Source organism: Schistocerca piceifrons, chromosome 7 (assembly GCF_021461385.2).
Source record: "Schistocerca piceifrons isolate TAMUIC-IGC-003096 chromosome 7, iqSchPice1.1, whole genome shotgun sequence".
Classification (NCBI taxonomy): domain Eukaryota; kingdom Metazoa; phylum Arthropoda; class Insecta; order Orthoptera; family Acrididae; genus Schistocerca; species Schistocerca piceifrons.
Genome location: NC_060144.1, coordinates 513,798,216 through 513,823,126, shown reverse-complemented (window position 1 = coordinate 513,823,126; position 24,911 = coordinate 513,798,216). Strand labels below are relative to the sequence as shown.

Below are 24,911 nucleotides of genomic sequence, written 5' to 3'. Positions count from 1 at the left end.
GAGTGTCTGCCGTGTAAGTAGGAGATCGCGAGTTCGAGTCCCGGTCGGGGCACACATTTTCATCTGTCCCCGTTGACGTATGTCAACGCCTGTAAGCAGCTAAGGGTGTTCATTTCATTGTAATTTCAGAAAGATCGTTATTGGCCGCTTAGACATAAAATCTCAGTAGTACCGCAGTTCGCACTTTTAAACTTACAACTTCCTCTGGGAGCGACGAAGCGTTCAGTGAGGCAGCAGTCCCTAGTGTTACGTTGGTGGCAGGCGGGGGCTCGTCGAGGCCCATGTTCCCGCTGGTGCGGCGATCGTCGACGGCGGGCACTGGGGCCAGGCCGGAGCCGCTGGCGCGCCCGCTGCCTCGCCTACTCTCGCTGGAGCTCTTCAACCCAGAGACGGACGACATGGACAGCGACTCCAGCGGCGTCTCCTCCCCGGACTCCGTGAGCTCCGTCATCAGCGTCCTCACCGAGGAACCCGCCCAGCCGGCAGGTGAGCACGCCTACATGCGCACTATCTGGTCAAAAGTATCCGGAAATCTTCTGGTGGACATTATTATCGGAAGTGTCCACACTTCGTCTTGAACTCTGCTGGGGACCCGTTCAGTGAGGTGTCTGAATGTCTGTAGAGGAATGGCAACCCATTCTTCCCCAACAGCCGAAACCAGGAAGGTAGTGATGGACATTGGGGTCTGGAGCGTAGTCGATGCCGTAGCTCATCCCAAAGATTTTCCATTGCGTTCAGGTTGAGACTCTGGACAAGTCAGTCCAAAAGTATCCGGATGCCTAGAGGTGAACATTATTATTGGAAGTGTCCACACTTCTTCTTGAACTCTGCTGGGGACACATTCAGTGAGGATTCTGCATGTCTGTGGAGGAACAGCGACCAATTCTTCCCCAACAGCTCAAACCAGGAAGATAGTGATGTAGGTCGTTGGAGTCTGGAGCAAATTCGACATTGTAGCTCATCCGAAAGGTTCTTCATTGGGTTCAGATTGGGACTCTGGGCAAGTTGGTCCAAAAGCATCCAGATGTCTATTGGTGGACATTATTATTGGAAATGTCCACACTTCCCCTCGAACTCTGCTGGGGACACATTCAATGTGGTGTCTGAATGTCTGTGGCGAATGGCAGCCCATTCTTCCCCAACAGTCGAAACCAGGAAGGTTTTGATGTAAGTCGTTGGGGTCGAGTGGAGGAGACGTTGAACCTCATCCCAAAGGTGTTCCATTGGGTTTAGGTCGGGACTCTGGGCAAGTCAGTCCATTCCAGAAAGGTTATTGCCCACAAACCACTGCCTCACAGGTACTGTTCTATGACAGTGTGCATTGTTACACTGATACAGTCATTATTTTCTGTCTGTTCCTCTACTGTACACAGGACACAATCTGTAAAATGTATTCATATCATTTCATATATACCGTTTCCTGAGGAACAGAAAGGGGAACATATCCTAACGACAAAATACACCCTCATACTGTACCACTACCTCCTCCATACTTTACTGTTGGCACTACACATAACGACAGGTAACATTCAGCGGCCATCTGCGAAACCCAAACCCTTCCAACGGACTTCTGCAGCGTACAGCGTGATTCATCACTCCAAATAAACCGTTTCTATTCGTCCATTGTCCAGTGTCGTCTCTCTTTATACCACTTCAAGCTTTGCTTAACGCTAACTACAGAAATGTGTCGACTATGAGTTGCTCGACCATTGTACCAAATTCTTTTTCATTCGCTACGTGCGGTCATTATGCTGTCTGGACCGCTGACAGCGCTCTCGGAGCTAATGAGAGACTACTTCCGCTGATTTCATGCGATTTTTGACAACCACAATGCCCGACGATACCTGTACGTCAGTGTTTGAGGTCTCACTGGTTATGGTTTAGTTGCCAGCGTTCCTTCGCTTTTCCGTTTCACAATCACACCACTAACAGTCGGCTTGGCAAGCCTTAGAAGGGCTGAAGCGTTCCTGATGGATTTATTGCTCAGCACGCTACGTTCGAAGTCAGTGAGTTTTCCTGACTGAGGCATTCTGTTGTTACTGCTTTTCCCCTGGCAACACTATTCTCCCCCCTTATGCTGTAGGGTCTGCCCTTCGTGACAACTAGTGTTCAGTCCCGCGTTACACTGGGATACTTTTCATCAGTTGGTGTACATCTACACTACGTGATACAGTTCTACGCTCTTTGTTTCAATTAGATTAGATTCAGTTTTCGTTCCATAGACCCAAAAATGAGATTATTCCCGTATAACATAAAAAGGATAGACAATTTGAATATAATACTCATTTCCCTGATCATTTGTCAGGAGACTGTCAAAATATGTGAATACATAACAGTAAACTGGAACTGTTAATATTCACAGATTTAATACTCTATTAGAATGAAAGATAATTATGCACTTTTAATAAATTTATCATACGCAAAATACCTAAACTTGACTACTGTGACCAAGTGCTGCCAAATCGAAATCTAACAGATAAATCCATTGTTTCAGACGGACGGCTCTTCGTGTGCCATACACTAAATTTTCACAATGTAAAAGTTGGTTCTGATGTAGCAAAACACTTTTGCAAATTACGAAAAATTTCTTGAAATTAGGCACCTCTTTTCATGTCAGTCCTTTAAATGCGGACATTATAGTGTTTACAAAAAATAGTTCAAATGGCTCTGAGCACTATGGGAATTAACTTCTAAGGTCATCAGTCCCCTAGAACGTAGAACTAATTAAACCTAACTAACCTAAGGACATCACACACATCCATGCCCGAGGCAGGATTCGAACCTGCGACCGTAGCGGTCGCGCGGTTCCGGGCTGTAGCGCCTAGAACCGCTCGGCCACCCTGGCCGGCTCTTTTGTTTCCTTTACTGCTTGTTCAGTATACAGATTGAATAACACCGGGGATAGGCTACAACCCTGTCTCATTCCCTTCCCAACCACTGCTTGCAGTGACATAATGGTGTGGTAATTAGCATCTTCTCTTTAGAATACGTGACGCCACACGCTCGAGTACGGGGCACTGGCTCCATTCGTTTGTAAGTCACTCTATTTTCCATAACAATGAGCACGTAGCTGATACGCAGATAAAAAGAAGGTGGAAAAAAGCCGCTCTTGTGTGCCTAGCCGACTACTTTTGTTGCCTTCGTCGAAGCACTGTTGTCTAACTGGCTACGAGCAATTTACGAACTTTTGTGGGATCACATCCCGTCACTGTCTTCTTAACGTAATCAGCAATAGCTATACGCAGTGTTTCCTGGAGCATTTAATTAACTTTTTATACCTGGTATCCACAGTCATGTAGAACTTTATAAAAGACTTCATATTTACGCCAGTGACTGTAACACTTTCTCTATTTCACGATTGCAATTTCAGCCTTAGGCCAGTATCAAGTGAAGATGTTATGGCTATTAGGGCATGTCAACCTAAAATGAGCTGACATATTTATACACTCCTGGAAATTGAAATAAGAACACCGTGAATTCATTGTCCCAGGAAGGGGAAACTTTATTGACACATTCCTGGGGTCAGATACATCACATGATCACACTGACAGAACCACAGGCACATAGACACAGGCAACAGAGCATGCACAATGTCGGCACTAGTACAGTGTATATCCACCTTTCGCAGCAATGCAGGCTGCTATTCTCCCATGGAGACGATCGTAGAGATGCTGGATGTAGTCCTGTGGAACGGCTTGCCATGCCATTTCCACCTGGCGCCTCAGTTGGACCAGCGTTCGTGCTGGACGTGCAGACCGCGTGAGACGACGCTTCATCCAGTCCCAAACATGCTCAATGGGGGACAGATCCGGAGATCTTGCTGGCCAGGGTAGTTGACTTACACCTTCTAGAGCACGTTGGGTGGCACGGGATACATGCGGATGTGCATTGTCCTGTTGGAACAGCACGTTCCCTTGCCGGTCTAGGAATGGTAGAACGATGGGTTCGATGACGGTTTGGATGTACCGTGCACTATTCAGTGTCCCCTCGACGATCACCAGTGGTGTACGGCCAGTGTAGGAGATCGCTCCCCACACCATGATGCCGGGTGTTGGCCCTGTGTGCCTCGGTCGTATGCAGTCCTGATTGTGGCGCTCACCTGCACGGCGCCAAACACGCATACGACCATCATTGGCACCAAGGCAGAAGCGACTCTCATCGCTGAAGACGACACTCCATTCGTCCCTCCATTCACGCCTGTCGCGACACCACTGGAGGCGGGCTGCACGATGTTGGGGCGTGAGCGGAAGACGGCCTAACGGTGTGCGGGACCGTAGCACAGCTTCATGGAGACGGTTGCGAATGGTCCTCGCCGATACCCCAGGAGCAACAGTGTCCCTAATTTGCTGGGAAGTGGCGGTGCGGTCCCCTACGGCACTGCGTAGGATCCTACGGTCTTGGCGTGCATCCGTGCGTCGCTGCGGTCCGGTCCCAGGTCGACGGGCACGTGCACCTTCCGCCGACCACTGGCGACAACATCGATGTACTGTGGAGACCTCACGCTCCACGTGTTGAGCAATTCGGCGGTACGTCCACCCGGCCTCCCGCATGCCCACTATACGCCCTCGCTCAAAGTCCGTCAACTGCACATACGGTTCACGTCCACGCTGTCGCGGCATGCTACCAGTGTTAAAGACTGCGATGGAGCTCCGTATGCCACGGAAAACTGGCTGACACTGACGGCGGCGGTGCACAAATGCTGCGCAGCTAGCGCCATTCGACGGCCAACACCGCGGTTCCTGGTGTGTCCGCTATGCCGTGCGTGTGATCATTGCTTGTACAGCCCTCTCGCAGTGTCCGGAGCAAGTATGGTGGGTCTGACACACCAGTGTCAATGTGTTCTTTTTTCCATTTCCAGGAGTGTATATATTTCGCATACAGTATCCAAATATATCACTGAATCTACCTGCACAACTATATTATTGTACAATACATACTTCAGGAGACAGGACATCATAAAAATTGAGCTGCGTTAAAACGAAACTGCAGGTCGAAATTCGCTAGAGATACATCTGAAATTTGTGTACAGATATGTGTTAAATATGTTAAAAACATTTGACATGTGTGTACACTGTAAAAGCACGGGTGAAAAGCTCATACTAAAGCCCTGGAATGATCTCAACCAAATCTGGTAGACAAATCTGGAAATAAATACTGTGGAAACAAGAACCACCAGCGTCCTATTGGGGTGAGCGTGATAACGTGGAGAGAGATGGACAAACAGGGAGGGAGGAGGAGGACATGAGCACAAACACGGGGGGGAAGGAGAGGGACATACGAGAGACAGGTGAGGAGATGGAGAGAGAAAGGAAAGCGCAGGAGATGCACAGAGACACAGGCAGGAAGAGAAGGGCAAAGAGGAGGAGGAGAAGACGGACTACTAGAAGATTGCAATAAATAAATCTCCTGGCAGCCTCGGGTACTCAGCTATAGTGCGTTTAAAATTAGTTGCGACTTTTGACGTTTAGCTCACCGGAGGGCACATGAGGCCGTTGCCCAGGTAGCGCCAATGGGGAGCCGGCTTCCCCTACCACCTTTGTTTTAGTATCCCTGTTGTCATGCCGTGGATGAAAACTGTCATGTCGTGCTGCGCACTAGATGCACTTACGTACATTAGCTCTCGTTGTAAAGTGATGTTTTCTGGCGCTGAGGTGTTCTGCAGTAATCAGATGTTGGACTAGAGCAGGGCTGGGCAAACATCTGATTCCCGCAGTTCTCCCCCACTCCACCAGCCAGCAGTACCACCACCACCTGCTCACCTAGCCACGTACGTCACTGCACCGAGCAGACACACTCGGTCCGTTTACTTCCCATAGTTTTTATTGTCTGTGTAGACATCGCGTTCGGTGTTCGTGATAAATCAGAACTAGTGGGTGGAAAACAGGCGAGGAGGAGTTAAAATCGTTGAAACAGAAGTCCTTTGAACCATACAGGGTTATTACAAATGATTGAAGCGATTTCACAGCTCTACAATAACTTTATTATTTGAGATATTTTCACAATGCTTTGCATACACATACAAAAACTCAAAAAGTTTTTTTAGGCATTCACAAATGTTCGATATGTGCCCCTTTAGTGATTCGGTAGACATCAAGCCGATAATCAAGTTCCTCCCACACTCGGCGAAGAATGTCCCCATCAATGAGTTCGAAAGCATCGTTGATGCGAGCTCGCAGTTCTGGCACGTTTCTTGGTAGAGGAGGTTTAAACACTGAATCTTTCACATAACCCCACAGAAAGAAATTGCATGGGGTTAAGTCGGGAGAGCGTGGAGGCCATGACATGAATTGCTGGTCATGATCTCCACCACGACCAATCCATTGGTTTTCCAATCTCCTGTTTAAGAAATGCCGAACATCATGATGGAAGTGCGGTGGAGCAGCATCCTGTGGTACGTTTAGCTCCCTGCTTGCTTTATTCGTTGACTTCCGCGGGCTACGCGTGAAACTTGCCCGCACGCGTTCAACCGTTTCTTCGCTCACTGCAGGCCAACCCGTTGATTTCCCCTTACAGAGGCATCCAGAAGCCTTAAACTGCGCATACCATCGCCGAATGGAGTTAGCAGTTGGTGGATCTTTGTTGAACTTCGTCCTGAAGTGTCGTTGCACTGTTATGACTGACTGATGTGAGTGCATTTCAAGCACGACATACGCTTTCTCGGCTCCTGTCGCCATTTTGTCTCACTGCGCTCTCGAGCGCTCTGGCGGCAGAAACCTGAAGTGCGGCTTCAGCCAAACAAAACTTTATGAGTTTTTCTACGTATCTGTAGTGTGTCGTGACCATATGTCAATGAATGGAGCTACAGTGAATTTATGAAATCGCTTCAATCAATTGTAATAGCTTTGTACTTGTTAATCCACCATGGGAAGAAGAGTACTTTTTTGTTGGAACGCAAAGCGGACCTCAGCGTTCAATTTTCAATGTAACATTGTCTTCACGGAAGAAGCACAATGTGAAGCGACATTATCAACTGCTTCATGAGAAGGATATAGTCGGTTTAAATAATGAAGTAAGAAAAGCCAAACTTATCGAAGTGAAGCAGAAAAAGGAGGACGTACATACAATACATACAGATAATTATGACATTGAGTAACATTATTACTGTTATTAACAATATGTTATGTGCCTTTTCGGTCACTTTTACCTCCTCCTGTATATATTTACAGGACGGAAACCTCATCATCCACAACGAACCAGCGATGACAGTAAGATATCACGTAGCTCTTAAAATAGCGATGGAGAATTTGTGAAAGAATGTTTTTCTGCTGCCACAACAATTTTGTGGCCAGCAAGTCTTCCTGTTTTTGAAACCGTTCCTCTTTCACGGAGAACGGTTTGCGGGCGCATTGAATAAATGGCACACAATATGGAAGCTCAGTTGAGAAACAGAATCAAAGATACGGTTTTCTTTCCATCAGCGTTGAATGAAAGCGCTGATGTATGTGATGTTGCTCGACTTGCGGTCTTTTTGTGAGGAGCTGATGCTCAGTTTAATGTGACTGAGAAACTGCTCGATTTAGTGCCAATGTGTTACACAACAGCGGCTGACGACATACGAGGGTTGGAACTTAACTTGTGGCAACTATTTATTCACAACCGATACAAAAGAGTTACATGTTTGCAACTGATTCTGTCCTTAAAAGTAGTCATCAGCGTTGTGTAGAACCCATTGCCAGCGATGTGGAAGACATAGTATACTGTCAGCACAGCCTGTTCTGTTGATGGTGCGGGTGGAGCGGTCTGCTGCCTTTCGAATCTCTGGAACAGTTCTGAAGCGAATGCCACAATGTGGTTCCTTCATCTTCGGAATAAAATCAAAGTCACAAGTAGTATTACTGTTCGTTTTTGGAGCATCACCTGCGACCAGCTTTGCGAAAGAAGTGGCGACACTTTCTGCGCAACCCACCCATCATTTTGCACGATAATGCCCGGACGCATACAGCGCAAGCTGTGGCTGCTCTATTCAGTCGATGGGACCAGGAAGTACCGAACCACCCAAGCTACTCCCCGGACTTAAGTCCTTGTGACTTTGATTTGATTCCGAAGATGAAGGAACGACTTCGTGGCATTCGCTTCAGAACAGTTCCAGAGACTCGACAGGCAGTAGACCACTCCATTCGCACCATCAACAGAACGGGCTCTGCTAACGGTATACTACGCCTTCCACATCGCTGGCAGCGGATTCTACACAACGCTGGTGACTACTTTGAAGGATAGTAACAAGTGCAAACATGTACTCTTTTGTATCGGTTGTGAATAAATAATTGCCACTATTTAAGTTCCAACACTCGTATTTTCATGCGTAGGATGTACAGGGTGATTCAAAAAGAATACCACAACTTTAAAAACGTGTATTTAATGAAAGAAACATAATATAACCTTCTGTTATACATCATTACAAAGAGTATTTAAAAAGGTTTTTTTCACTCAAAAACAAGTTCAGAGATGTTCAATATGGCCCCCTCCAGACACTCGAGCAATATCAACCCGATACTCCAACTCGTTCCACACTCTCTGTAGCATATCAGGCGTAACAGTTTGGATAGCTGCTGTTATTTCTCGTTTCAAATCATCAATGGTGGCTAGGAGAGGTGGCCGAAACACCATATCCTTAACATACCCCCTTAAGAAAAAATCGCAGGGGGTAAGATCAGGGCTTCTTGGAGGCCAGGGATGAAGTGCTCTGTCACGGGCTGCCTGGCGGCCGATCCATCGCCTCGGGTAGTTGACGTTCAGGTAGTTACGGACAGATAAGTGCCAATGGGTGGCGCTCCATCCTGCTGAAATATGAATTGTTGTGCTTCTTGTTCGAGCTGAGGGAACAGCCAATTCCTGGGCTGCGAACAAATGCTTGCTGGATGCGTGCTACATTTTCATCACTCGTTCTCGGCCGTCCAGAACTTTTCCCTTTGCACAAACACCCATTCTCTGTAAACTGTTTATACCAACGTTTAATACACCACCTATCAGGAGGTTTAACACCATACTTCGTTCGAAATGCACGCTGAACAACTGTCGTCGATTCACTTCTGCCGTACTCAATAACACAAAAAGCTTTCTGTTGAGCGGTCGCCATCTTAGCATCAACTGACCCTGACGCCTAGTCAACAGCGCCTCAAGCGAACAAATGTACAACTAAATGAAACTTTATAGCTCCCTTAATTCGCCGACAGATAGTGCTTAGCTCTGCCTTTTGTCGTTGCAGAGTTTTAAATTCCTAAAGTTGTGGTATTCTTTTTGAATCACCCTGTATAATAGAGAAATACGAGCTATGCTGGGAAAAATTTTCATCGATTGCAACAGATGGGAGTCCTGTAACGATTGGGCGTTATAACAATACATTGCATTCTTCACCGTGTTAATTTGCTAGCAAAATGTGCCAAACTAGTTGGCGTCATGGACGTGGTTATTAAAACAGTTAACATTCTCAGGTCGCACGGTTTGGGACGCAGACAATTCAAATCGTAACTGGCAGATCTCGAGCATCAATACGGCAATGTTCCATATTTTTGTAAAGTACGCTGGTTGAGTCAAGCTGTTGTTTTAGAAGGATTTTTTAATTTGTGTAAAGATATAGCGTTATTCATGGATGCAAAAGGGAAACCGGTGAAAGAATTGGACGACCCACAGTGGATTTTAGACCTTGCGTTTTTAACTGACGTAACCAAGCATCTAAATAGCTTGAATGTAACTTTGCAAGGTAGAAATAAGGTAATTAGCGGAGTGTTTGACACTATTTTGGCATTCAAGAGCAAACTGCTTTTGTGGACAAAGCAACTGTCAGAAATGTCGTGTGTACACTTCCCGACCGTTGCACTAGATGTTAGTGAAAACGTTTTGGAACAGGAGAGGCTCAAAGAACATTTTGATGGGTTTGTGACGGCGCTATAGTCTCTCGAAGACATTTTTGATGGTAGATTTGAGGACTTAAATCGATTGGAATGTGATGTCAACCTTTTTGCAACACCTTTTGCAGTTAACGTTGACAATGTGCCTTCAGAAATTCAGTGTGCTGAAGGATAAGTTCGCACTGTAGAAACCTTGAAAAGCTTCTACAAATATTTCCCACGTAAACAGTTTCCATTGTTATCTTTTAAAATACCTGCTCATATGTATAGTTTTTTGGAACAACATACTTATGCGAAAATGTTTCCTCCATAATGAAACTAACAAAATCGAAGCTTAGGAGTAGTCTTACTGAAGTTCATCTGACTGGTGCAGTGCACATAATGACCAGTAATTTCACACCAAATATCGAGATGCTAGTTGAAAATCATTGTACAAACATCCATGATTATGTAAATTAATGCCTATGTCCTATTCGTATATACTGCCCCTCCTTTGAATTACACACGTCTGTGTAAATATAACGAAACATTTACAATGCAAATGTGTTGGTTTTCAATGCTTCACATCTGTATCCTATTTGTGGCCATGAAAGTAGAACGTGTTACAATGTTGCGAAACTGTTTTTCATATGTACATGGTCAACCGTTGCGTGGCATAGGATACACAAACTTCGGTTAAGCACATTTTACACTTACCTCACACACACGCATGTTGTGGTGATTGGCCTCCCGGTAACAGTGTACCTGTGCCGAGTGAAACGACCTCGGACGTATGTACAGGGTGTTTCAAAAATGACCGGTTTATTTGGAACGGCAATAAAAACTAAACGAGCAGCGATAGAAATACACCGTTTGTTGCAATACGCTTGGGACAACAGTACATTTTCAGGCAGACAAACTTTCGAAATTACAGTAGTTACAATTTTCAACAACAGATGGCGCTGCGGTCTGGGAAACTCTATAGTACGATATTTTCCACATATCCACCATGCGTAGCGATAATATGGCGTAGTCTCTGAATGAAATCACCCGAAACCTTTGACAACGTGTCTGGCGGAATGGCTTCACATGCAGATGAGATGTACTGCTTCAGCTGTTCAATTGTTTCTGGATTCTGGCGGTACACCTGGTCTTTCAAGTGTCCCCACAGAAAGAAGTCACAGGGGTTCACGTCTGGCGAATAGGGAGGCCTATCCACGCCGCCTCCTGTATGTTTCGGATAGCCCAAAGCAATCACACGATCATCGAAATATTCATTCAGGAAATTAAAGACGTCGGCCGTGCGATGTGGCCGGGCACCATCTTGCACAAACCACGAGGTGTTCGCAGTGTCGTCTAAGGCAGTTTGTACCGCCACAAATTCACGAAGAATGTCCAGATAGCGTGATGCAGTAATCGTTTCGGATCTGAAAAATGGGCCAATGATTCCTTTGGAAGAAATGGCGGCCCAGACCAGTACTTTTTGAGGATGCAGGGACGATGGGACTGCAACATGGGGCTTTTCGGTTCCCCATATGCGCCAGTTCTGTTTATTGACGAAGCCGTCCAGGTAAAAATAAGCTTCGTCAGTAAACCAAATGCTGCCCACATGCATATCGCTGTCATCGATCCTGTGCACTATATCGTTAGCGAATGTCTCTCGTGCAGCAATGGTAGCGGCGCTGAGGGGTTGCCGCGTTTGAATTTTGCATGGATAGAGGTGTAAACTCTGGCGCATGAGACGATACGTGGACGTTGGCGTCATTTGGACCGCAGCTGCAGCACGGCGAACGGAAACCCGAGGCCGCTGTTGGATCACCTGCTGCACTAGCTGCGCGTTGCCCTCTGTGGTTGCCGTACGCGGTCGCCCTACCTTTCCAGCACGTTCATCCGTCACGTTCCCAGTCCGTCAAAATTTTTCAAACAGATCCTTTATTGTATCGCTTTTCGGTCCTTTGGTTACATTAAACCTGCGTTGAAAACTTCGTGTTGTTGCAACAACACTGTGTTCTAGGCGGTGGAATTCCAACACCAGAAAAATCCTCTGTCCTAAGGAATAAACCATGTTGTCTACAGCACACTTGCACGTTGTGAACAGCACACGCTTACAGCAGAAAGACGACGTACAGAATGGCGCACCCACAGACTGCGTTGTCTTCTATATCTTTCACATCACTTGCAGCGCCATCTGTTGTTGAAAATTGTAACTACTGTAATTTCGAAAGTTTGTCCGCCTGAAAATGTACTGTTGTCCCAAGCATATTGCAACAAACGGTGTATTTCTATCGCTGCTCGTTTAGTTTTTATTGCCGTTTCAAATATACCGGTCATTTTTGAAACACCCTGTATGTTCCACGTGCAACTACGTACATTAGCTTGTCCATACTCATCGGCGCGTGCAAAGCAGTCACACAGTGCCACGGTTGAAGCGGCCAGCCACATCGCACATTTCTGCTACCCGCACTCCGTGCCCTCACAGCTGCTCAGCGTTGCCCTCGAGGCTCACGATGCCCACCCCTGAACTAGAGTTTTGTGTTGGCGTCGCATTAATAAAAACAGTGCATCACGTCTGAACACGTGATTCGTAATAAAAGTGGTCGTCCAAGAACACGTTCACCTGGTGTGAAGATAATGTTGTGCTGCATAATATTCCTCCGAATTCGACAGTAGTTGCGGGAAATGCGCCGCCAAACCACTCCGACGTAATGGAGAAAGTTTCAACAATGCATGGAGGAAAACAAATATTTCGCTTCGGGTGCAAAGAAACGTTCCGTTGGGTAAAGGTGGACATTGTTGGATAAAAGTGATTGTGAGTTGTGTAAGGGAAAGTTAATGGAACTTTCGCACAAGTCAAAAACTCCACGCTGCCACGTCGACGAACTGGCTGATGCTAAAGGGCATAATAGTTTAATCAGGTTTCCTCTACATCATGTTCATTTAAATCTGATTGAGAATATACACTACTGGCCATTAAAATTGCTACACCAAGAAGAAATGCAGATGATAAACGGGTATTCATTGGGCAAATATATTGTACTAGAACTCATATGTGATTACATTTTCAAGCAATTTGGGTGCATAGATCCTGAGAAATCAGCACCCAGAACAACCACCTCTGGCCGTAATAACGGCCTTGATGCGCCTTGGCATTGAGTCAATCAGAGCTTGGATGGCGTGTACAGGTACAGTTGCCCATGCAGCTTCAACACGATACCACAGTTCATCAACAGTAGTGACTGGCGTATTGTGACGAGCCAATTGCTCGGCCACCATTGACCAGACGTTTTCAATTGGTGAGAGATCTGGAGAATGTGCTGGCCAGGGCAGCAGTAGAAAATTTTCTGTGTCCAGAAATGCCCGTAAAGGGCCTGCAACATGCTGTCGTGCTTTATCCTGCTGAAATGTATGGTTTCGCAGGGATCGAATGAAGGGTGGCGCCACGGATCGTAACACATCTGAAATGTAACGTCCACTGTTCAAACTGCCGTCAATGCGAGCAAGAGGTGACCGAGACGTGTAACCAATGGCACCCCATACCATCACGCCGGGTGATACGCCAGATGACGAATACACGCTTCCAACGTGCGTTCACCGCGATGTCGCCAAACACGGGTACGACCATCATGATGCTGTAAACAGAACCTGGATTCATCCGAAAAATGTCGTTTTGCCATTCGTGCGCACAGGTTCATCGTTGAGTACACCATCGCAGGCGCTCCTGTCTGTGATGCAGCTTCAAGGGTAACCGCAGCCATCGTCTGCGAGCTGATGGTCCATGCTGCTACAAACGTCGTCGAACTGTTCGTGCAGATGGTTGTTGTCTTGCAAACGTCCCCATTTGTTGCCTCAGGGATCGAGACGTGGCTGCACCATCCGTTACAGCCTTGCGGATAAGATGCCTGTCATCTCGACTGCTAGTAATACGAGGCCGTTGGGAACCTGAACCCACCGATCCCATATTCTGCTAACAGTCATTGGATCTCGACCAACGCGAGCAGCAATGTCGCGATACGATAAACCGCAATCGCGGTAGGCTACAATCCGACCTTTATCACAGTCGGAAACGTGATGGTACGCATTTCTTCTCCTTGCGCCAGGCATCACAACAACGTTTCACCAGGCAACGCCGGTCAACTGCTCTTTGTGTATGAGAAATCGGTTGGAAACTTTCCTCATGTCAGCTCGTTGTAGGTGTCGCCACCGACGCCAACATTGTGTGAATGCTCTGAAAAGCTAATCACTTGCACATCACAGCATCTTCTTCCTGTCGGTTAAATTTCGCGTCTGTAACAAGTCATCTTCGTTGTGTAGCAATTTTAATGGCCAGTATTGTATGAGCCTAGGTGATAAGTACTGTGCTGAGGAGTCATGTATTCTACATCTACATCTACATTTATACCCCGCAAGCCACCCAACGGTGTGTGGCGGAGGGCACTTTACGTGCCACTGTCATTACCTCCCTTTTCTGTTCCAGTCGCGAATGGTTCGCGGGAAGAACGACTGTCTGAAAGCCTCTGTGCGCGCTCGAATCTCTCTAATTTTACATTCGTGATCTCCTCGGGAGGTATAAGTAGGGGGAAGCAATATATTCGATACCTCATCCAGAAACGCACCCTCTCGAAACCTGGCGAGTAAGCCACACCGCGATGCAGAGCGCCTCTCTTGCAGAGTCTGCCACTTGAGTTTGCTAAACATCTCCGTAACGCTATCACGGTTACCAAATAACCCTGTGACGAAACGCGCCGCTCTTCTTTGAATCTTCTCTATCTCCTCCGTCAACCCAATCTGGTACGGATCCCACACTGATGAGCAATACTCAAGTATAGGTCGAACGAGTGTTTTGTAAGCCACCTCCTTTGTTGATGGACTACATTTTCTAAGTACTCTCACAATGAATCTCAACCTGGTACCCGCCTTAACAACAATTAGTTTTATATGATCATTCCACTTCAAATCGTTCCACACGCATACTCCCAGACATTTTACACAAGTAACTGCTACCAGTGTTTGTTCCGCTATCATATAATCATACAATAAAGGATTTTTCTTTCTATGTATTCGCAATACATTACATTTGTCTATGTTAAGGGTCAGTTGCCACTCCCTGCACCAAGTGCCTATCCGCTGCAGATCTTCCTGCATTTCGCTACAATTTTCTAATGCTGCAACTTCTCTGTATACTACAGCATCATCCGCGAAAAGCCGCATGGAACTTCCGACACTATCTACTAGGTCATTTATATATATTGTGAAAAGCAATGGTCCCATAACACTCCCCTGTGGCACGCCAGAGGTCACTTTAACGTCTGTAGATATCTCTCCATTGATAACAACATGCTGTGTTCTGTTAGCTAAAAATTCTTCAATCCAGCCACACAGCTGGTCTGATATTCCGTAGGCTCTTACTTTGTTTATCAGGCGACAGTGCGGAACTGTATCGAACGCCTTCCGGAAGTCAAGAAAAATAGCATCTACCTGGGAGCCTGTATCTAATATTTTCTGGGTCTCATGAACAAATAACGCGAGTTGGGTCTCACACGATCGCTGTTTCCGGAATCCATGTTGATTCCTACAAAGCAGATTCTGGGTTTCCAAAAACGACATGATACTCGAGCAAAAAACATGTTCTAAAATTCTACAACAGATCGACGTCAGAGATATAGGTCTATAGTTTTGCGCATCTGCTGGACGACCCTTCTTGAAGACTGGGACTATCTGTGCTCTTTTCCAATCATTTGGAACCCTCCGTTCCTCTAGAGACTTGCGGTACACGGCTGTTAGAAGGGGGGCAAGTTCTTTCGCGTACTCTGTGTAGAATCGAATTGGTATCCCGTCAGGTCCAGTGGACTTTCCTCTATTGTGTGATTCCAGTTGCTTTTCTATTCTTTGGACACTTATTTCGATGTCAGCCATTTTTTCTTTTGTGCGAGGATTTAGAGAAGGAACTGCAGTGCTGTCTTCCTCTGTGGAACAGCTTTGGACAAAGGTGTTTAGTATTTCAGCTTTACGCGTGTCATCCTCTGTTTCAATGCCATCATCATCCCGGAGTGTCTGGATATGCTGTTTCGAGCCACTTACTGATTTAACGTAAGACCAGAACTTCCTAGGATTTTCTGTCAAGTCGGTACATAGAATTTTACTTTCGAATTCACTGAACGCTTCACGCATAGCCCTTCTTACGCTAACTTTGACATCGTTTAGCTTCTGTTTGTCTGATTGGTTTTGGCTGCGTTTAAACTTGGAGTGAAGCTCTCTTTGCTTTCGCAGTAGTTCCCTAACTTTGTTGTTGAACCACGGTGGGTTTTTCCCGTCCCTCACAGTTTTACTCGGCACGTACCCGTCTAAAACGCATTTTACGATTGCCTTGAACTTTTTCCATGAACACTCAACATTGTCACTGTCGGAACAGAAATTTTCGTTTTGATCTGTTAGGTAGTCTGAAATCTGCCTTATATTACTCTTGCTAAACAGATAAACATTCCTCCCTTTTCTTATATTCCTATTAACTTCCATATTCAGGGATGCTGCAACGGCCTTATGATCACTGATTCCCTGTTCTGCACTTACAGAGTCGTAAAGTTCGGGTCTGTTTGTTATCAGTGGGTCCAAGATGTTATCTCCACGAGTCGGTTCTCTGTTTAATTGCTCGAGGTAATTTTCGGATAGTGCACTCAGTATAATGTCACTCGATGCTCTTTCCCTACCACCCGCCGGCCGAAGTGGCCGTGCGGTTAAAGGCGCTGCAGTCCGGAACCGCAAGACCGCTACGGTCGCAGGTTCGAATCCTGCCTCGGGCATGGATGTTTGTGATGTCCTTAGGTTAGTTAGGTTTAACTAGTTCTAAGTTCTAGGGGACTAATGACCTCAGCAGTTGAGTCCCATAGTGCTCAGAGCCATTCGAACCAACCTACCACCCGTCCTAAACATCTGAGTGTCCCAGTCTATATCTGGTAAATTGAAATCTCCACCTAAGACTAAAACATGCTGAGAAAATTTATGTGAAATGTATTCCAAATTTTCTCTCAGTTGTTCTACCACTAATGCTGCTGAGTCGGGAGGTCGGTAAAAGGAGCCAATTATTAACCTAGCTCGGTTGTTGAGTGTAACCTCCACCCATAATAATTCACAGGAACTATCCACTTCTACCTCACTACAGGACAAACCACTACTAACAGCGACAAACACGCCACCGCCGGTTGCATGCAATCTATCCTTTCTAAACACAGTCTGTGCCTTTGTAAAAATTTCGGCAGCAAGGATTATGACAAGTTTTGAGTAATGCGTAACTTTTCTCGTCCCACGTCTGAACACAGCAGATTTTACAAATAGCCATCTCACTACCACTCTAACACAGTTGAAATTCTGACAAATCCTAAAACTGTGTGTTATTAAACTAACAATTGAAGGCAAGACAGGTCAATAGATATGAGAAAGCTCAGTGTTAAAATAAACTTGTAACTTCTGCACTTATATTGTTGCAAAACACACAGCAAATCTCTTTTCACCAGCTATTGATGGTCCTCAAATGTTACATTATCTCATCTAAAAAACTGTAGTTGCTTGCGAATCGCGTTAGATATGACAGTTTTGCATATCATTCATATGGCAAAATACTCTGCTCTTTGCGAGGTATCATTTGACAAAAACTTGTTTCTGTATCACAGCCGTTTCCGAGATGTGAGGAGTTTATTAATATTTTATTCTGGCTTTTTCACTGGCGCCTGTGTTCGTGGCAGAGTCCTTTACATACATTCAATTTTCTCGACATTGGAGACGGATAGCGATATCCTTCCAAGTTTAAAAAAATACTTCAATATGTTCTCTAAATTTCATAAGTAGTTACATGTGATATAAGACGCACCAAACGCAAATTTATGGCTACCCACATTTTTCACTACGAACTCTTGAGAGTTTCGCACAGTGGTTGCCCTAAGATACAAATACCACATTAACTATGACCATTAACGAAATGATAGGCTGTTCATCATGAAGCACACGAATAAAGGTAGAAGATTGAGGAAGATCGCACATAGGCAGACTCGCTGTTCAGGCAATCAAGCGAGCTTGACAGCTTCCGCATCCAGCACACGGTGGCAACTACACTACCCACCACGCGCTGAATACTGAGCTGTCAAAAGTCACAACTAATTTTAAACGCACTATAGTTAGCTACATCAGAAACGAAAGTTCTGAATTTTGCCCCCTCTCGGAAAAATTTCTGCGAACGCCTGTGGTACTGTAGTGGTCCTTTCAGTACTCAGAGACAACTCCTTGGGGCTTTATATTATTCCACAAACATTCAGATGGATTGAGTTGTGGTTTCTAGTAAGGTTCGTTTGAGCAGTTACCAGTAAGCGCCAGACAACAGGCTGTACTGCGCATGCGCAGCTACGATGACGTAGGCAGCCCGTGCATGGTGCTTGCTCTGCTCATACGCTTTTCGTCGTATTTCTGGTGGAGCATCGCGTGACCATGTGCAGCCGTGCCGCCCGTGCGGCATGTTGTTGAGAGGACATACTGAGTTGTACTTAGAGCAATTGTTTTATCATATCCCACACAGATAAAGGATGCAAATAAGGAAGCAGTTCTTGGCAAAATACCATTTCAAAATTAGACTCCACAGCTCGAAGTACCATAAAACTTTGCTAAGGCATGACTTTGACAGAATTTTTTTTTTTTTTTAATTCGCACTCTGCAATATTGTTATGTAGCATTTCCAACAGGTTTACATCTACACAGCACTGCAAAAAGCTACTAGGATGGAATACAAATTACTTGCAACAAAAAAAGAGACAGTTTCTTGTGTAGCTTACACCGGAATAAAGGACAATAAATTTCATGACTACTTCAAAATGTGAAAAAATTAACATGGTTGTCTGTGAGGCAAAGAAACTGTACAACTGACAGTTTATATTCTATTCCAGGAATAAATATGAAGCCATGTTGGGAGTTAAAACGATAAAACATGGTATGCTGCCAGTCTAAAATTTAGCGTAGAGAGGCATTCTATAAATTTAAGACTTAAACGCAAATTAAGAAATAACTTCAGGCCCAGAGGAAGTACTAGACAAGTGCCTTGTGATCGAAAAACACTTTCACGGAAGTCAGATCTATAAAATTCTGTTACAGCTGTCATTATATTTGATGCAAAGTATTTAGTTCAAAACTACTGACCAAATTTGCCTACTTAGCTTCAAGTCAATGTTTACGTATGTTCGTACATGTATAGCATTAAGAGACCTTACAGTGTCATAAAAGGAACAGGACATCAGAGACTGCTCCAGCACCATCGGAATTTCTTAAACCATACTAAAATGCTTCACTCCGCTCTAATTGCACATTTCTATGTCCAGATGGACTCTGAAGTACCTGATAGCTTTTCATGTGGTTCTCGTGATACCAATTTTCTTGGAGGTCCATTACTGTATTCTCATGTTTGGTTCTGTATTATGGTATAGCGTCATTCGTCCCAGAAAATGAAAATTTGCACTTTAAACTGAACGAGGTTGAAAGTAGCCAATAGCGCGGAATGAAATACTTCGTTTCAAATAAACTAACTGCCTCAGCGAAAAAAAAAATTAACTGAAGCAAATTTCTCTATAAAACAGACAGAAATAGCTTCATTAAGACATTAATGGTTGATTGCTAATAAAGTGGAAATAATATTAAATCAGAAAATTGAAACTACTAACTTATTTTGGTCTTTCATGGTTATGAGAATGTATATTAATTCACTTGATAGCTCCCGGCAACAGAAATCTGTTTTGTTTTCATTTGACGTGGGAGCTGTAAACGAAGACACGAAACATATACACGGCCACGGGTCACGTGGGGAAGGACACCCCCCCCCCCCTATAACTCAGCTTTCTCTGCGCATGCGCGAATCTGGCAGCTTGGGCGCGCCAGGAAAATTTTTGCGGGTAGCTTCTAGCTACTTGCTGCTACTGCTCATACACCAAGCAGCCACGCTCCAGGTAGCCAGAAACGGGAGGAAGGCACTGCTCATACACGAATTCAGCTCTGCGCATGCGCACAAGCCCGCTGGCAACTGCTCATACGAGCCTGTACACTCCACTATGTCTCCTTCATTGTTATTTCGACTAGCCATTTGTTCTCGCATTTATCACAGGAGTTACAGTTAAGTTTCACGCGGAAACGGCCACTTGCAAACTTACATCGCAGCCAGGGTAACTGAGAACTGTTCACCATCGCCTTACGCCAGTGCTTAGTACCATAATAGCACTTGTCTTAAATTACACTCCGGTAGCAAAGCACGCCAGTAAGCAACGTTCGCTGGAATTTATTAAAACGTCACAGGAAAATGAGTTAAAACGTCACAGGAAAATGAGTTAAAACGTCACAGGAAAATGAGTTAAAACGTCACAGGAAAATGAGATTTTCACATTGTCAAGATGGCACTATTACGAAGACAACGAGTGGCATAAGGCTCAGCAAGTTAATTACGGGTGAGTGTGTAGTTTATGTTTCGGTTATTATTAACAAGTTTCACATGACTTTGGCATGCAACTGGGTATGATACGGGAGTGAGCGTCACTTTCAGATGGGAACTGAAAATTTCTCACAAACGAAATCCAGTGTGTCCTCACCTCATGTGAAATCCTCTTGTTTAGCACTGCGAGTTCTCTCGCAAGTATTGTGAAACTATGTAAAACGACATATAAATTTACGTGTCGAATTACTTACCGAGAGTCGGGGTACCAAACAGCGTTAACGCTGGCCAACCGCCTCTACGTGCACCTTCGGACGCTTGTTCACAAGCTGCGCATTCAAGGTCAGATTCTAACATATCCCCACCAGCTGCGTCCGCTTTTACTGGGGTCTGTCTGACTTGCGTAGCCATCACCTTCCTCTCTTACTTGCAAACGTAATTGAGCTTGTCATCCCGCTTCGTCACTTTGATTATGATGAACAACTAACGGAGATTAAATTAGAATCACGAGATTACAACGCCTCTTAAATAAGACTCGTAGACATAAATATACAAATATATTGAATAAATCCCTCAGTTATTGATACAGGAGGCTCATTTAATCATGTAAGGTCACAAAAGCAAAACGAGGATAATGGAATGTAGTCGAATTAAGTCGGGTGGTGCTGAGGGAATTAGATTAGGAAATGAGACACTTAAAGTAGCAAAGGAGTTTTGCTATTTGGGGAGCAAAATAACTGGTGATGGTCGAAGTAGAGAGGATATAAAATGTAGACTGGCAATGGCAAGGAAAGCGTTTCTGAAAAGAAAAAAATAACATCGAGTATAGATTTAAGTGTCAGGAAGTCGTTTCTGAAAGTATTTGTATGGAGTGTAGCCATGTATGGAAGTGAAACGTGGACGATAAATAGTTTAGACAAGAAGAGAATAGAAGCTTTCGACATGTGGTGCTACAGAAGAATGCTGAAGATTAGATGGGTATATCACATAACTAATGAGGAGGTATTGAATAGAATTGGGGAGAAGAGGAGCTTGTGGCACAACTTGACTAGAAGAAGGGATCGGTTTGTAGGACGTGTTCTGAGACATCGAGGGATCGCCAATTTAGTATTGGAGGGCAGCGTGGAGAGTAAAAATTGTAGAGGGAGACCAAGAGATGAATACACTAAGCAGATTCAGAAGGATGTAGGCTGCAGTAGGTACTGGGAGATGAAGAAGCTTGCACAGGATAGAGTAGTACGGAGAGCTGCTTCAAACCAGTCTCAGAACTGAAGACCACAACAACAACAACAATGTCATAGCACTGAAATGAGTGGCAAAGTGTGCTTAATTTGTATGAAGTGAGCTATTAGTAGGTACATACACGGAATAATATACACCAGTACTGAGCAGCCAAGACACCGTATCACTCAAGTCAGAGACACATGCTGCTCAGGGTAGCGGTATCCATATTTACGGTGAGAGACGATAAATAGTCGCTATGTCGCCGCGAACTCTTCAAATAGATGATAATGGCCGGCCTTTGTGGCCCAGCGGTTCTAGGCGCTTCGGTCTGGATCCGCGCGACCGCTACGGTCGCAGGTTCGAATCCTGCCTCGGGAATGGATGTGTGTGATGTCCTTAGGTTAGTTAGGTTTAAGTAGTTCTAAGTCTAGGGGACTGATGACGTCAGATGTTAAGTTCCATAGTGCTCAGCGCCATTTGAACCATTTTGAGGTAATAGTGTATCAGGCTGCAATTTATTGTTGTCTTTACGTTCAAACATTTTCAAAGAACAATGCAGCAATACATTTGCCTTTTTTGTCGATTTAGACTACAATCGATATTGTTCTCTCTCTCTGAATATTTCTTTCCTTCTTTCCATGCCTATGAACATACATGCCACCACATGTTTACGTCTCAGGTCATAGTAGGTGTCTGTTATCGGTAGCTTGATTGACACAGCGCTAGGCCACAGTTAATTGTCTGCTTTGGGCCGACAGACGATGCAGCAGGGGCGGTGCGCAGCAGCGCTGACAGTGCGCCCGCCACCTCCGAGGTGCATCCCCACCCCCGCACACCGTCGCCGCCCCCGCCGGCGCCCACGCTCCAGCCACCGCCAGCCCCGCCGCCTACGCTCCCCGCAGAGGACGAGCTGGCGGCCCCCGTGGCGGCCGCAGTCGCCTCCCCGTCGTCGCTGAGCCTGCTGGAGGCTGCGGCGGACGTGGCTAGCTCGCTGGAAGACGCGGTCGACGCCGTCATCCAGTCGAGCCCGCGCGCGCGCCGCCGCAAGCTCGACGACCCTCTGGCGCTGATCCACGGCTGGGGCGGCGCCGGCGCCGGCGGCAGCGGGGGCGGCAGCAGCGCCACCGGCAGCCGCCGCGTCAGCCCCCGACGCGAGGCGCCTTCCGCCCCCGCCGCCACCGGCTGGCCGGCGGAGGGCGGCGACGAGAGCTGCCGGCAGCACCTGGCGGACTTTGCGGAGAAGCTGAGCGAGAAGCTGCTCGAGGAGATCGACCAGTACCGCGCCGAACGCAGCCGACCCGCGTCTCCACCCCCGCCTCTACCCCCGCGTCCGGGCTCTCCGCCCCCACCGCCGCCCCCGGTGGAGGCGTTCCTGCCCCCTGGCGCGGCCGCCTACAGGGACGACCCCTACCTGTCGCGGCTCAGTGAGGAGCTGCACGACCTCAGCCGGCTCAGCGAAGAGTTACACGAGCGCAACTCCTTCATCGCCAGCCTCAACGAGAGCTCCGACAGGAGGATCCTCGAAGATCTGAAGAACTTCAGCTGGGAGGCGAGCAGGCGGCACCGCTCCGCGACACTCGCGGGCACCCCGGAGGCCGACGGGCGGCGAGAGGGCGCCGCGCCGGAACCGGAGACCCGGCGCCGTGACGGCGGGCCCGTCTCCGAGGACGTGGCGCTCGAGTCCTACTCGAGACAGACGAGCGCCGACCTGACGGACGAGCTGGAGGACGAGGAGGAGGAAGTGTCCCCGCCTCCCCCGCAGCACCCACCCCCTCCGCCGCCGCCGCCGCCGCCCCCGCAGTTGCGCTCCGGCCTCTCTCTCGAGTCGAGCAGCGACGCGAGTGACGGGCTGCCCACGGCGAGCACCGCGTCGCTCAGTGACGGCAGCGGGGGCAGAGGGCGTGTCGGGGGGGCGTCTTCGTCCGAGGAGGCGCTGCCGCCCCCGCCGGTGCCGCCCCCTCCGCCGCCGGCCGCGCAGCAGCCGCCCCCGCGAACCGGCCGCCACCGCACTGCCGAGCCCCCGGAAGACCTCCCGAAGACGGAGTCGTGCGCTTCGTCGCTGAGCGGCTCGACGTCGCAGGAGTCGCTGCCGTCGGACGGCGGGGGCGCCATCACCTTCCACCGCTACTACCACGTGTTCCGCGAGGGCGAGCTGGACCAGCTCATTGAGCGATACGTCGAAAACTTGCACATCATCTCGTCCTATTACGACCACGCCAACTGGTGTGTAGTGGCGGAGAAGGTCCAGGTGTGGACTATCTGACTTGAGTGGGTCCGTTTTGCAGGGGAGGGAGACGGATCGATATCGCCGAGACGTCGGTGCTCCGCACAGTCGCCTTCCTCGTTCCGTCGGCTCGAGCGGGCGACGGCGACCTTCGCTAGTCGTTTGGCCTCTCGCAGGTGCTAGCTGTGAACGAGTACGGTGTACAATTACGAACATACGTCAGAGATATTACCGACCTCGCCTATTCGGACAGATCTGAATCTCATTTGGCAGCAGTCAGATAATCTCGGTATAAACTTGCTGTGTAACCTGAATCGGCCTTTCGTCAGTCACTAGCCCTCCTGTTCAAACGTGGGAGAAAGCTAACAGTTCTTAGAACACGAGCCAATAATCCAATTGTTTCTGAAAATGAATCGTATCCTTCCATCTACAATGTGCACACTACTCATATCTCACTTTCATCCTGTTTTTTATGTCTCCTACAGGCACTTAAGTAGGCCTGTGCAGGTCTCGTGCTTCACTGTATGTAACAGCACTTCTGCTGGAAAACCACGTGAAACTATTGCTAACCGATGATTTCCTCGTCTCAGATTCTACAGTGTTATTTGGGATGCTCGCATTCGGGTAAATACGGTTATATGGCAGCTCGTGTGCCTTTTGAACATTTCCCCACATCTCACCTTAGTTTGTGTCTGCCTTCTGATTTACACTGACTTGTTTTGAAGAGAGAGATCATCATACATTCTCAGATACGTGAAATGTATATCGACTCCTATTTTGAAAACGAATATAAGGCTGTCGTCCATCACAGGAGTAACTTTCCTAATCGTCCTAAAATAATGCTGTTAACTGTGTAATGGCTATTATGAAATATTTTCGATTTTTCAAATATTTGTACTGTTGTATAAAGTAGGAGAAAATTGTTTACAGAAGTGAAGCTGTGAGGGCAGATCATGAAGTGCACCTGGCTTGCTCATTCAAAAGAGTATTGCCTGTGAAAGGCAAGCTTTCAAGTTTGTGTACTACCCAGGTATGCAGTTTTAATCTGTCTGGAAATTTCATCTGTAATTCTCTCATCAACTATTTTGCAGCATTCAGAATCTGATAACTATGGCAGATTGAAGGCATCAAGAGTTATCTCACTCTTGAATTTATATGACATGAACACTAAAATTGCATTCCCACA

At 46.7% G+C, this 24,911-nt stretch overlaps 1 protein-coding gene across 1 annotated transcript in view; it reads left to right on the top strand.

Annotated features, from left to right (window-relative positions):
* LOC124709057 overlaps window positions 1-23,764 on the top strand; it is a 205,149-nt gene extending 181,385 nt beyond the window's left edge. The window contains exons 16-19 of the mRNA XM_047240705.1: window positions 262-486; window positions 22,260-23,242; window positions 23,303-23,449; window positions 23,519-23,764. Of these exons, the coding sequence (XP_047096661.1) occupies window positions 262-486; window positions 22,260-23,242; window positions 23,303-23,449; window positions 23,519-23,764 (1,601 nt within the window). The remainder of the gene's footprint in view (window positions 1-261; window positions 487-22,259; window positions 23,243-23,302; window positions 23,450-23,518) is intronic.
* Window positions 23,765-24,911: the final 1,147 nt, after the last annotated feature.